This window comes from Balearica regulorum, chromosome 20, assembly GCF_011004875.1.
Source record: "Balearica regulorum gibbericeps isolate bBalReg1 chromosome 20, bBalReg1.pri, whole genome shotgun sequence".
In the NCBI taxonomy this organism is placed as follows: domain Eukaryota; kingdom Metazoa; phylum Chordata; class Aves; order Gruiformes; family Gruidae; genus Balearica; species Balearica regulorum.
Genome location: NC_046203.1, coordinates 12,283,629 through 12,298,487, shown reverse-complemented (window position 1 = coordinate 12,298,487; position 14,859 = coordinate 12,283,629). Strand labels below are relative to the sequence as shown.

The window sequence follows — 14,859 nt, the reverse complement described above, 5'->3', positions numbered from 1 at the left end:
GCACGCTAGCCAGAGCTGTGAGGCAGGCGCAGGCTGGTGTGCAAGAAGCTGCCTGGCTTTACTTGATGTCTTTTTGACTTTCTTTTCCACAATGTCCCACACTTTTTGAGAGGCTTCAGCTTTCAGGCTGACTCCCCAGTGACCTATTATCCTCGCACATCCATCACTCCATCCTGTCACCAAACAGCCATTCACATGACCTTGTTTGCATGGAACCGTGTTCCTCCTCTGACTCCTCTGTCACCAACTTCCTGCTCTCCAACCACCAGCTCATTTCATCCTGCAGGACCCAGCTCAGTCATCTCCCCTTCTTTAAAGTCCATGAAATTAGACGGTCAAATTTAAACCCTAACAGCCACAGAGGTCAACGGTCTGCCCACACCTCTGCCGGACACCCGGACTCGCTGCTATGCCCCAGGCTCCAGGCAGGGACGCTGCCCCAGGATCACGCTGCCAGAGGTGGAGCAGTCCCTGCCATCGGTACACCGGAGACGTCACTTGCTCCTGCATTCCCTTCTGGCTACAAAGCACTGATCCAGCTGCAAATGGGACTGCCACATCAGTCCTAACATCTGGCTCCCCATGTGCCCCCTCCCCAAGCATGAGCTGCAAATACGAGGCAGGGACGAGGGCGCAGGGGACAAAGGGTTCTGGGCCACCCTCCGGGCTGCAAGACAGCCTTAGGTCGTAACCACAGCCATTAGAAGGGGCGGTTAGGAAAATAAACCTGGTTGTGCTCACCTTAAACATACGATATTCTCCTCCTTCACTAAAATGCCTCAGTAGGAGCAGCTCCCCCAGGAACTACCAAGAGAAAAGATGAGGTGATGGGTGGGAATGGAGAAGATATTGGGGATGAGAGAACAGGCATCTTCCGTGAATAAAAGGATGATCAACTCAGACTGTGTATCTTAAATTAAGACAGGTAAATCATCTAAATCCACTTGTCCAGAGAAAACATAATGACTCACAAGAAGCGTGCCCTGAAATTACGTTTTCCACCTTTGCCAAAACTCCTGTGCTGTCATTCTCCCTCTAAGCTATCACTCCTGGTGTTGGGAAACTGGAGGTTACTGGGCTGCCCTCTGGAAGAAAAAAGCTTGTGCCGTTGGGAGACTTTGTTCCAGATCAGCACACTCTCAAATAAGCTCACTATAAAAACCTTCCCACTACCAAGGGACTTCTGTTGCCTTCCTGGGGAATGAGAGAGGAAAATTTATCCTGAGCCTCTTATAAATGACTGACTCAATGACAGCACCCATGCCTTGATGCCTTTGAATGACAGCAAAGTCCTGCCCTGGGCTTACAGCACACAGTATAGCTATCAAGATAACTGCAAAATATCTCCTTCAAGACTGACACAATGTATGAATTGAGAAACTCATTTAAAAGCTTTCTGCTTCTCTTTTCAGGTTTCACTAGGATACTGCTTTACACCTGGCTCTCCTGCTGAAACACTGCATGATCCTTGGATTAAAGGGTTTACACAAACACAAAATGGCTTCTTCTTACATCAGGTAAGTAATTTAGACCACGTGCACCTTTTGGGGACAAGGTCTTCTCAAAAAGCCAGTTGCTTACCATCTTCATCATTAGCTGCTTCTAGCTGAAAATGCTTTGCAGAAGTAGGTGAAGAAGGAAATCATGTATCGTATCCCACAGGCATCCAGAGACGTACGGTTTTGGTGTAGGGTGTCATCTCATACGATTAATACTAGGACTAATGGATATATTTCATTTTACGCCAATAGGAAGTTACACAGTTCAGTGCGTAAAGGTCTTCAGATAAATGCTGTCAAGCAATTACAGATCTGGCAAATTCTACAATGAAGCCAAGTATGAGTAGCTCAGTGGATAATGCTGACTCAAACGAAAGCTTCAAAAATGCCTAGAGATCACACATTCTTCTGGAGGAACAAAGGTCTGCTGCCGGTATTAACAGCTGCCCTGGGCAAACACTGCAAATCTTGGATGACTGCAAAACTGCTCATTCCCCATGAAGCACGTAGCAGGATTTAATTGCATTTGCAACAACAGGACAAGGGTTTTGTGCAGGATTCTCAATAGGAATCGGGAAAACATTGCCTGTGCTACACGATGGCCCACATCAAACTGTTCAGAAGAAAGGCTCCTTTCCAACACCACTCAATCACCTTGATCTATGAAGGGAAAATAAAGGCCTGGAGGCCTTCTGGGTGGGTTCAAATCAATTCACTTCACCTGATCTACTAACGAAGCTGGTCACTCCGTTGTGAAAACAAGAACTTTGACATCATCTAATGCTTAATGTACAAGGTCTTTCAAATAATGAGACCCACTGATTCCATTGCTGGTTTACGTGCAGGATTACCATCCTGAGAATCCACCAGAATAAATATACAGCCGTTCAAACACCAGGGGTTGGGCATCCCATCCTTACCATGACATACAAACAAAGAGCATTATAAGGGCACTGATGTCAAAAAGGAGGAGAAACTCCACAGTGTATAAAACATGGGAATTTTGACTTCTTGACACAGTCAATGCACTGAACTCTGACCTCAGGAGGCACAGGGGACTGGAAACCAACAGAACTTAAATTGGCTACAAATCTCTTGTTTTCTCATGACATTTGAGAGAAAACATGGGGACGGTTTCTTTGGGACACAGGGGAGTTATAGCTGTGTCACTGCCTTCTCCAGAGAGTTCTTCGCTTTCCTTACAGTCGCTCCATCACTGTCACCCACTGACCTTTCATTACTTTCTCCCAGTGCACCAGCATCACTGCTGACCAATGCACTTCACAATCTGTCCAAACCCACGAGAGGAAGAAAAAGCCTTGTACAGAACTGTATAAAAGGACATTTACTCTGCTCTACATTGTGTCTTCTTTTCTATGCTAGTCTAAATACAAGTGCTGTTTTGCCTGCCAATCGTTGTTTGCTTCTGCTGTTTCCACTGGCTAAAACCAGCATTTTTCCAGCTAGTGTTGCCCTCCAGGAAAAACCCACACATTGATACCTTTCTTGCATTTAGCACAGGAGAACAAAACTGGTTCCCAGGAAAAAGGATGATTTCCCCAAAAGAAAACATTTGCTGTCTGCCGAGGTTTGACCTCTAATGGCTAATTTGGCATCATCATTTTGAGCACTGTAATACATAACACTCTGAAAAATTAACAGCTCTTTCCCTCCCTGAAGTTTAATATTCGCCTGCAGCTTTGCAAGTGAAAACAAGAGAAAGGAAATAAATACACAAACTGAAACCTCGGGTACAGTCTCTCACATATGTCCACAAAAAGAACTTAAAGACAAAGATCTGTAAAGGAAATTTCACTGGAAATCAAGCTTTTGCAGACACCGAGAAAGAAAGTCTGCAACATGAGACCGTCTTCCTTGAAGAAACACAGCTGATCTGCTGCATTCCCATATCTGACTTCCACTGGTCTGTGTAAAACATAAACTTCACGCTAACCCTATGAAAACAGTCAACATGCAAGAGAGACAACAGTCTGCTCCGAGCTGGTGAAAGGGGGAAAAAAAAAGTCTCAGGCTGTCATTCTTCCCTTGCTGTGACCTTCATGCTCCACTGAATTTCTGAAGATACTGAAATCTTGGCAGGGAAGTGTACAGTCTGTGGGAACCAGGCAGCACCGTCCGGGCTCGCTGGTGAGAATTAGGCCCAGTCGAGCCCTTTTTTTGGGAGGCTCCGAGCTTTGCACGGACAGCAGCGCACTGCTAAGCAAGTTCCAGGCCGGGAATTCTGCAGGACTGGTGCTGTACGGCCTCGTGTATCGTGCGGTGGAGCTGGCACGGATGGCGTGCTGCCCACCCTCCTGCCCTGCACCCGCGGGATGGGGCTCGCTCCGCTCCCACTGGGATCTCCACTCGGATGAGGCACGTTGCTTCGGTGTGCCCGTGTCCCTGCATGTCAAGGCAACCACTCACTACGAGCTCTCACTACGGTTTATAAAGCCTTACAGATCAGCAAATAAAAATCTCAACTGGAGACTCGAAAGGAACGCAATTTGCCATGACAAATTATCACAAACCCTGATGCTATTTAACGACCGTTGTGTAGAGCCACTCTAAATGAAAAGAGCTACATCCCTCTGAATGAAACGCTGCTGCGCCAGGGCTAGGTGCATTCACGACTGAACGCTCACATTCAGGCGGTCCCCGGACAAGTACCTTTTGAGGTCAATTCGCTCCCTCAACAATGTCTGTAGAGGCAGAATAATACCAGCTGTGCTTCCTGGCCGGAGTCTCAGCAGCACAAGTTGCAGATTACATCTAAATTGCCAAGCCCAGGATAAACAAAAAGATTAAGAGGGCCTTACCCTTTGTGTTGAACAATCACACTCTGAAGCAAGAAATCACAGCCTACGTAGTGGGTAGGTGCAGGGCTGAGTTTTCGGTTTGGGTTCAGGGCTGGTGAGGAGGGAGCAGCTCATTCACACATCTGGGAAACCACAGATGCTGTTAATCACAGGTTTTCCTGACCTGTAGGCGCTGACAAATTGCATCCTATGGATGAACCTTTTCTTAAACCACAGAGGGTTTCAAAATGATACTCTCTGTCTCAGCATTCCCAAGTCGACAAAATCCAGTGCACATGACCCTTCTTAATTCTTCACTGAGATGGTGACACGGCCCTTTCCAAAGAGATTTCAGGCCTGAAAGGAAGTAAATAGGGACACGATGTTACGTCAGTGGAAGGCATCTCAAAAGCCAAAACGTGGGCTTCGAGAACTGACATTTTCGAAATTCTTTGATGATCACCTCAGCCCCATTTCAGTTGCAGATGCTTTTTGTCCTAAGCGACTCCTGAGACAAATCCCTTGCTGTCTGCTGGGGAGGAAACACTTTTCGAAATATATAGCCTTTAAATCCTACTGATTTTTCACTGCGCACGGGGAAGGACAACTGTTACATTCAAAAGAATAAAATGACTGTTGCTCAGGCCAGGAAAGGTGACCACAAAACAAAATTGCCCCGGTCCCACTTCCATGACACGCTAGAGCAGGGAGATAGCTGCTCAGCTCACAAGTTAGTGAGAAAGATGATGTCTGGCAGTTCTCATCATCATCTGGACCGACAGAGCAACCCACATAAAAGGAACAAAAAAGCCTGCTGATCAGATTGGTGTGACAGAGGCTCATGAGAGACATGCACATTTTCAACCTAGATGACAGCTTGAGGGATCTATATTACTAATTTTCGACTAATATTGCCAGAGTTCCCAGGCCAGCTTCAAAGGTTCTTGCAAAGTGCCCCAAGCACAGGGTTTTTCATCTAATCATAAGGCCTTTTTCTTTGTCCCTGCTAAATGGATTGCTCCATACTGGGCTCCCTCTGCGTAAATCAGCTTGCACATGATGAGCTTTGCAGCAATGAAATTCGTTACCTTAACCACAAAAAACCAGAAACATTTGGTGCAACTGTTAGAACACTTTTGCACCTAATTTAAAAAAAAAGAAAAAAAAGAAAAAGGTGGTTTCCTCTCTTCCTCCCCCCTCCTCCCCGCCTACTCCTAATCCCATGCTAACACCTTTCGAAAAGGCTGGGGTGAGCAGCTTTCAAACTGAAAGAGCAGGGAAGGGGGGAAGATATCAGATCTCCAGACAATGAAATAAAGCAGCTATCTCTCACATCCTGCAGCGCTCAGGCTGAGGTCATAAGTTAAACAGGACATCAGAATAGGTGATGTAATTTGCTTATTTAGGATCAGAGCATTCAGTGAAGTGAAAGAGACAACCTATTTGAATTTGCAGATAATCCTATAATAAATGCAGGGCTGTTCAGCTGCAGAAACTGCAGATGGAGTCTGAGATTTTTCTTCCTGTGCACATTTATTTTTGCAGGGGATATAATTGCAATCATTTTTCCTTGCAGGAAAGCCTTGAAACCTCACCTGGGATCAGCCTCCCATTGCGTTAGGTACTGTTCAAACAGGGTCCCTGCCCCGGACAGCTTAAAGGCTAAAGGGTCAAGTCAAACAGAGGGTGGGAAAGGAAAGAGCGGCCCAAAGGAGGCAGGGAAGTGGCACAGCCACCCCGCAGGACCCAGGTCCCCCAGTCTACTCCCTGTTGTACAAGAGCAAGGCTTCGGACTCCAAGTTGAGCTGAGCAGCAGTTAGGCTTACAAGTAAAGCACGACTCAGCTTTTCTGAAGATGGACGGGCCCTCCTGGCTCCAAATCTATCTGCAGACCCTCAAACCAGCAAGGATTTTACAGCAGAGTTATAAACCTTTAACGACGAGGTTCTATAACAGGAGTAATTTATCAGCGATGCCGTACAACACTGAACACGCTGTTTTCCCTTCAAACCGTCGTGACAAACACTTGCGATATAAAGATTGCAAGCTAACAACTTGCGCTGTTTATCTCCTCAGTTTATCACCATTCAAACCGTAATTTCACCCTGTCAGTGCCGCACTGAGCGGCGTTACTTACAACCAGCCCCTTTCCTGAATTTATCTTCTTCAACGCAAGTGTTTTTTCAGTGACAAGAAGTTGGCTCGGCCAGACGCCATACCTTGGCCAAAGGCAGCAAAATGTCCTGGGTAGCTCAGGCTCTCCGACAGAGAGCAGGAGGTGAAGAGGCATTGCGCACACTGCCCGCTCAGTGGATGCAGTCTACACCTGCTCCAGAGGGATCTTCAATCAGACGGCACAGAAAAGCAAGATGGAAAAAGCCAAGTCAATCATCGAGGTAACATCTGTCAAAACACGACTGTTTTCAAGTATTTCTTTACGAGACTGGAACGGAGGGTGTGCCCTCCTGCTGTCCTACCAGGCCATACCCGGAGGTCAAGGCATGCCCCACGCACCCACACCGCAGCTGAGCAAGGGCGGCTGCGGCACCAGGACGGTGGGAGAAAACCTCCTCCTTGAATGTATGGACCTGTAAGAAGAGCCAAATCTCAACCCTGATGTTTGTATCCAGAACTGTAGCCATCCAGCAGGTCACCTTCTTTAGCAGGTTTTGGGTTGTTTCTTTCTTAAATGCAAGTTCTGTGTTAGAACTTCCTCCAAGTTGCCAAGAGCAGGGGATCACTGACCTTCTGCTCAAGCCAATTTGGTAGCCAACCCCAAGGCTGCTCACAATAGCCCCTGACAACTCTACAAAGATCTTCCTGACCAGTGTAAGGGACCAGTGTGCTGAATTTATCACGTAAGAATACCTGCCAGCATGCATTTCACATCACCCCTTTCCAAAGGAGCTACTTTTGGATATCTGAAAAGAAGAAAAGCTGTATACAAGATATTCAAATGTGTGCGGTGGTGACATTTACATTTCAAATAGAGGGAATGGGCTTATTTCAAAGATTTTAAGGCTAGGAAACGTATGACTTCCTGGGGGGGGGGGGGGGGGGGCAGCACTGCATGTCACCAGAAGACAGAATTTATCTTATATTCACTCAGCCCCCCCCTAAAATATTCCTCATGGACAGCAACACCAGTCCTGGCTAAAGCTTCTCCACGACCATCGCAGAGTCCCTTAAGACGCAGGGCTTGGAGACACATGCAATGAGAAGACCATGCCTGGCAGGCCACAGCTGGCGCAGCCTGCAGCAGACCCATTTCTGGAGCCTTGAACCAGAGCAACCCCGTCAAAGTCCAGCACAACTGACAGGAGAAATGCCGAGAAGCCCATGGGGGAATTTCTCTGTGCACTTGCTGCTTGAAGTCAGAGAGAGGTAACTGCCATTTGCCATTGTTCTAACAGAAAAAGGCGGTATTTTGGCAGGGTTACAAAGCAAGCCCATTCTTTATATCTGCAAAAGAGAGACCGTCCATCCCCGCCGAGGGAGCTGACAGAGGAAACATATTTTACAGCAATCTTGGGTACAACATTGAACTGGGACCTATTTTTACCGTGTGCGCTGCACTACACGCATTAATTGTTACAGCAACAATATTTGCTGACATATTGACTCAAATCATTTACAGAATAGAAGCCCAAGAGACAAAACAAGCCCTTGCTCCACGAGACAGAGAGAGTCAGGCAGGATGCCACATTGCTTCCTGTAACACACAGAAAACGCTTATCTACAATGGATGATCGCCACCGATAACCCATCTCCAGAGCTCTGGCAAGCGCAGCAGGGCTGTCCTTCGCTGCTGGGGCCGTGGTTCAGACACCGGCCGGCCGAGCTCCGCGAAGGCGAGGAAGGAGAGCGGCTGGGGTTACAAGGGAGCGTTACATGGCCTCCTCCTCCTGCCCCACATGGATGCAGCAGCACTCGGGTGTTTCTGGTCCCCAGCCTGCACGCCATCAGCGCTCCCCTGGACGGGGAGAGCCGAAACCCTCGCTCGCCTATTAGCAATACACATTTCTGCAAGGAGGTGGCAGATCTCAACGTTTGCCAGCCCTGAGGTCTGTAACCCGGTTAAAGACCAGACCAGGCAGCATGGAAGGCACAGCTCAGCAGTTTCAGGATCTAGCCTAATTAAGCACAATTAGGTCTGCAGAGCATTGGGATGTTTTGGAAAGAACTTGCAAATGAAGCACTGAAGTCTCTCATGGCCGCAGCGGCCCCCGAACACCCTTGCAAGGGCAGAAATTTGCCATTTTTCATGCGGGCAGTCAATGATCTCTGCATGCACGCAGTGCGCTCCACCCCAGGCGCTGCCCACCGCTCCCCCCTTGCGCGCAGCCCTGCCGAGCGCTGCTGTTCCAGCACCCTGGGGGATGCACAGCTGTAAAAGCTTGGATTCTCCTCGAGAGCAACAGCAATGTATTAGCGAAACTTGTACAGTCTGTAGAGGACAGCTGAACAAAATCAGCTCCAAAATGCCAAAGCCTTAAATGTAGGTAAATACATGATTCAGAACACAGAGCAGTTTGACAAATAATAGCATCTTCCCATGCCTAGCGGTATAAAGCACGCAGCTGTTCTACCACCACAATTTACAGGGAAGGCATTTCTCCTGGAAGTAAGAGAACACTTAGTATATATTCCTAGCCAGATTGATTACCCCTATTTATATTGTAAACGAAGACAGCGCATACTAAAAAGCCATATAGTTAAACAGTTCCAGACGCCAGATCATGGGCAAGGGGTCAGTTTTATATCGTATGCTGCAGTCGTCTGCATTTATTACAGATATCACAGAGTTTTCTGCAGCTTGGTTTTTTGTGTGTGTGCTTATTCTTGTGGTATTTCAACAACTGTCAGGAGGAACACTGCTATTTTATGGGAACTCAGGGAATTGGAGAATACATAAGGTTTTTTAAAGGTTTTTTTTTTAAACAGCAAAGATGCCAGCGTGCCACTATATAACAACTGCAATCTGTTCTCGGAACAATAAAACCACAAGACTGAACACAATATCTTGTATCTGAATATATACGTCTATCCTGAAGTAAGATCAACCCATATTATGTGGATCCAATCCGCATGGTGTTATGTCATTCTCCTCTTGTAGGCAACCTGCACAGCTGGACAACTCTCATTTTCCCTACAAGTTACAGATACAGTTTCAACAACCGACACCAGATATAAGCAGAGGTCTAGAAACGCTCTCTGGTGTGTCTGCTCACAAGTCGTTGCTATTCCTACACCACTTGTGCAGTTCCACCAGGCCAGGAGACCCTGCGAGCTCGAGCAAAAGGCACCGAGCCAGACTTCACTGAAGGGTTCAGCTGGCTTCTTTATTGCTAAGGGAAAGCTCCTTTTCTAGCCAGATTTGCAGTTTCTTCTTTTTCTCTCTTTAAACACTGATAAGATGAGAGATGTTGAAGTTGCAAGTTGGTCTATATTACAGTTTTTGAACGGATAGGTTTCAGCGTGTTACTGTAACAAATACAAGAGTGAAATTGGAAGAGATGGAGATTCGAGCTAACACAATTAAAATTTCTTCTCAAAAACAATCCACAGATATCCAGTGCCAAATACAATCTGGAGTCATCAACTAGCACGGACATGAATTAACCTAATAGCTTCTGAAAAAAATACAATCCTAAAAAAATCCTCTTATTAAAGTAATTAAGTGTTATCAGAATCACAGAGCCATAATTAAACATGGTTTATAATTAAAACAGCATGTGTCCTAGACAGAGAACACAGCAACAAAGAGAGTATAACAACCGTGGTAGTCAATGCCAAAACACATGACAAGTACCAAAAATCAGAAAACCAGCAGAGTTTCTAGCAAGCTGCAGATGCAGTGACTCTGCTCTTCTGACTTAGTCATCAACACTTCTGATGGATGTTAGCACGCTCAAAACTCCTCACAGCTTTGCGAGATGTTGCCAAAGTTCAAGCAGAAGTCTTGGGAACCAAGTACAAGACACTGAGTGCAAGACCCAAGAAACTGAAGCAGTGCCTGCTGTGCACGGAACGCTGAGCGAGCATGAACTTTAACTCAAACAAGCCTTGTCCTACCTGGCAGCGGCTGAAGATATCTGCCAGGGATACTTGAACGTTGAAGTGCTTCAGAACCTGCAGGGCCTGTTCTTTTGCCTTTTCTGAGCAGTTCACAGAGAAACACCTTCCTTCTGCTACCTGGGACTGCAGCTTCAGAAGACAAGTTGTAAACAAAAAAGACAATAAATGAGGCACTCTGTGCACCACGATCCATGGGATTTTTCTTAATACACTTAGTTTGGTTTGAATTACAAATAATATTTGGAGTTAGTATGTGTTCACAGTCTAAATTTTGATCTAAACAAGCACAATTGGTAATTAAACACTTAGCCACTGCTGCAATTGCTCTGAGACTACTGAAGCACTGCAGCGTCTTAGATATATATAAACAGGATTGCCAAAGTCCCCTTGAACTTAGAATTTGGTGGTGTGGTACTGACAGGGGTAGCAAGAGGAAACTGAATTTAATCACAGCTTTCACATAAAACCTGGCCAGATCACACACAGCACGTAAAAGCACAACAACGGAGATAATGTCCGGTGACAGTTTTACCACTTCAACCCTTCTGGTTTATACACTGTTTCACCTGGAGTTTTGAAGTGCTTGATGTGGACAATCCCTCGATGTTTGTTCCACATTTAGCAGAGAAATCTGTATCTGGGAACAAGCACTGGGAAGCTCCAGACGCGTCTTTATGAGCACGATGAGTACTCACAGTGAGGTGGGATCGGCTACAGGCAAGTCAAGGAGCCTGGCAGAGACATCCTGTCCTCGCATAGGGCATACAAAAGCAAAGCAACAAAGGGAACCAGACATTTCCCAGGACAGTATCGTACACCGGGAAGCAGTTATTTTCCTTTTGCAATTCCTACACAGTATTTTGAAGTTAAAGCTTTGCCAAGTAAGATTATGCTGGACGCTGAATTGCCTACTACATCAGCTGTAGGCTCAAGGAGCCACAGTCTGGATAAGGAACCTGTAGCGTGGCACGGCTGCACTTGCCTCACGGTGTCTCACCATGGGGGTAGTTTTCTTCAATGTTCAGCTATTATGTAGGAAATCAGCAACCTACATTCTGCAAATACTCCAACTAGCTACTTGAGTAGTTGGGAGCTTTTATATCAATAGCTTGTAACAAAGAAGTCCTGTGCTCTGGCTCATGTGTATAATCCAGAAGAGTAATCACTCTTCCAAATGAATTTTTGGGTAATAACAAAGTGCAAAGGACCTGCAGCAGGCACCACACCATTGCAACCACTGACTTGACGGGTTTGGCATATTCCCACCAACACTGTTTTGAAGCGTGTCTCATGAAGGGCTCTGAATGTCTGGGTTTTGCTTTGGTTTTTTTGTGTATCTGTAGGAACACAAAACGTCTACAGCTTCCACTGGGACCCACGCTTGGTGGCTTCCATTCTCTCCCTTCCAAGCCTGAAGAAACGTCTTTAAGTGTTGAAACTACATCAGTGTGGAGCCAGTCAGTAAACAAGAATCTTTGTGATAAAAAGCATGGGAATTGAGCTGCCTTTCACCTGCCAGTCAGGCCAAACAGAAACACTTTGTTCTGTATTGCTTGGCTTGATTTCCACCCCTGCCCCCAATGGAGAGCAATCGCTCTCCCCCCTGACGCTGGGCTGAGTATAAAAATTTCACCTCAAGCTTTGGTCATTCAGAACAGCAAACCTCTCAAGACTCTTAATGTAGTTTCTAGTGCAAAAAACATGAAAAAGCCAAGCCAGCTGTTGCATTCACATCTGACTTTTCCTCTTGTCTACACTGCACATCCCAGACCATGCAATGATACAATGCCAGAAAAATGCCAGAAGCTCTGAACACTTACAGTCTGATATGGGAGTCCAGAGGTTAAAATGACTCTTCCTTCCTGTCGGGCAATCTGGAAAAAACAGTAAAAACCATAATGAACATGGGCTGAAGTTACACTGGATTTGAGTTTTCCTTTCAGTCAAAGCAGAGAGAACATGAACTGGCGATACCGAGTCTTTGTCTCCAGTGTCGACATACACTAGGCCAAGAGTAGCTGAGTCTGGTTCAACAATACGCTTTTGACAGCGACAGCAGCTCAAGGTATCGCTCGCTCAGTTCACGTCCCTGCTCTGCCAACACCCGCCTTGCCTCACGTGTGCTGGAACAAGCTACTTGTGCATCTGCACTGCAGATGGCCCAGGGAACCGATCCACCTTGAAATAATCCTATCAAAAACATTTCTATCTTTTTTTTTTTCCCCCTTAACCCAGACTATTTCTGTTTCCCCAGTCTGGTTCACAAAGAAGCAAGCAGTTCTGCTCGCACAGCAATGCACAGGGGAGAAAGGAAAAAATAATCTAACCAGGTAATTCCAGAAAAAAAATGAACCATTAAATGTGTCTGCAAACTTCGTAGACGTGAAGAGAGCAACGTTCACTCCACTCCTTGAAGATAAGACGGCGTTATTCTCCCAGCAGCCCAACAGCAGACATACAGAAATTATGCACCCTTTCCAGGCTGCAAAGAACGTCTCCATTAGCGTTTATCATCTCCTGACTTGCAACCCTGCGCTTTCATCAGAGGGCTTGTTCTTCAAGGGAAAGGTCTGTGCTGAATTAGCAGGGGACTCATTACGCACACTTCTGACCTTCGCAATAGAGTAAGAGACACTTCCAAATGGTTTGGTGCCAAAAGGAGATACTAAATCTGTGATTAAATGACATCCCGTCCTTCCGTCCCTCTCCTGTAGGAGAGAAATGGTTTCATGGCCATAGCAATGGATTCTTATGTGAACCAGCACTTCAGCTCTGCTTGTGCTGACAAGAGATTGGCACTTCGAGGTAGGCATGAGGTTATTTCTCTTCTCTGGCTTGGATTCTGTTGGAAGCCCTTGCATTTCTCACTGTTTCCAGATGTGTGTCGTGGAGGTCTCTCTTCTGGATCAGCGGTTCGGAAGCTCTCTCTGGATCGCTCTTCAGCCCTGGCAGGAGGACACATTACGGACCAGAGTGCTGCGGCACTTCCCAGACAGTCTGACATCACCAAGCACAGCCAGGGAACAGCGAGAAGAACAAACCAAGGTTTTTAAACTCTGTCTAGGACAGCTATTCTCTTAAGACCCACTGGACCTATGGCAACATGAAGCAAGGGGGAGAAGGCTCTGAAAGCACAAACTCCCCATGCGGTCAGCTAAGCAACCATTCTTCTCCTCTCCTGACCTTTCAGGTAGCCGCTTCCCTCCCTTTTTTGTGGAGTCAGTCTTTGGCTGCCAGTTCTGCACTGAGAAAGTGATTGGTAACAACTTCTAAAGCATCTTCCTAGAGGAAAATTACCGGTTTTCTTTCAAAATCAACCCTCTCTCTCAATAAAGGAAAAAATCTCCAAGAACAGCAGCAGAGCACCTTGTGCTGCATGCAATCCTGCTGGAGCAGTCCAGGTTCCCGAACAGCCCTGCCAACAAACTACCCACACGGCACGTTAGCGACTAAAGTCCAGTAAGGCAACAGCAAAACTTCACCACAGTGACTTGCCGACAAGGGAAAAGGGATGTGAAATTCCTTCAGACCCCTCTGTGCTTCAGGGTAAGTGAGGATTTCACAGATGGAACACTCCATTCTGAGTTCCTGCATCCAGGGTTAATTAGTTCAAGCTTGATAAATCCCCTTTATCTAAACGGCTCTGCAGAGACAGGCAAAGAACATCAAATAAAAAGGAGAAAAGCAGTAACTCTTCCAGCATGTTTTTCCACCTCTGGAACAAAAACTGGGAGAAGCACGCAGAGCCAGAAAAGCCACGTGATAGCACACATCTGACTGAAACCATGGAGGATACGTGCTGGAGAAAAGGGCACAATTCCTTCTTTTCCTCTGAAAGAAATAATGGAAGGCAGTGCTGGGGCCATCCGGGAGATGTGCGCTCGGAGATGCAAATGTACATGTTGGGGTGGGTGTCAGGGACTTGTGCTCCATCCCAAGTGCTGCAGAGAGGGCATTGGCCTCAGTTTCACAATCTATTAAAAAGATAATATCAACTTCCTCTGGAAAAGGCTTAGACCTTCTGGATAGAAAGCACTCCCTAATAACTTGGTATTATTATTTAGCCCTTAACGTGCCTGTCTGTTCAGCCAACTTTCATCTTGCAGAGATGAACGAACTCAAATGAATTACTACAAGAGAGACCTGGAAGGGCAACGACTGATGAGAGAGGGCAGAGAGAGGCTCTATGTTTTGAAGCCAGCCCCAGCGGCAGAATGATTCGTGACAACCTAAGGGATCCTGAATTAAGGCCAAAGAAGGTTTCAAGAAAAAGCAGCACAACGCTGTAGATTTGTATGTAGATATGCAGATTTTAAATTTAAAACTTGCCAAGCCTGTGCATGGCATACCTTGGGCAACGCTACACATCCTTGGAAGAGCAAACTGCAGTGCTCCCTTTGCCAGGCGGCACGCCAGGAAAAGCTGTGACCTCTTGCAGTGGCAGAGGAGAAGGAGTGACCCTGAGCCTGGGCCAGCAAGGGTCC

At 46.5% G+C, this 14,859-nt stretch overlaps 1 protein-coding gene across 17 annotated transcripts in view; it reads right to left on the bottom strand.

Moving 5' to 3' along the window:
* Positions 1-14,859, bottom strand: part of EXD3 (exonuclease 3'-5' domain containing 3) — a 299,324-nt gene that overhangs the window by 122,702 nt on the left and 161,763 nt on the right. For all 17 annotated transcript variants that reach the window (XM_075772087.1, XM_075772099.1, XM_075772095.1 and 14 more), the window contains 2 exons: positions 12,196-12,249; positions 10,373-10,504 (listed from right to left, as the gene is read on the bottom strand). In XM_075772087.1, coding sequence (XP_075628202.1) covers positions 10,373-10,504; positions 12,196-12,249 — 186 coding nt within the window. The remainder of the gene's footprint in view (positions 1-10,372; positions 10,505-12,195; positions 12,250-14,859) is intronic.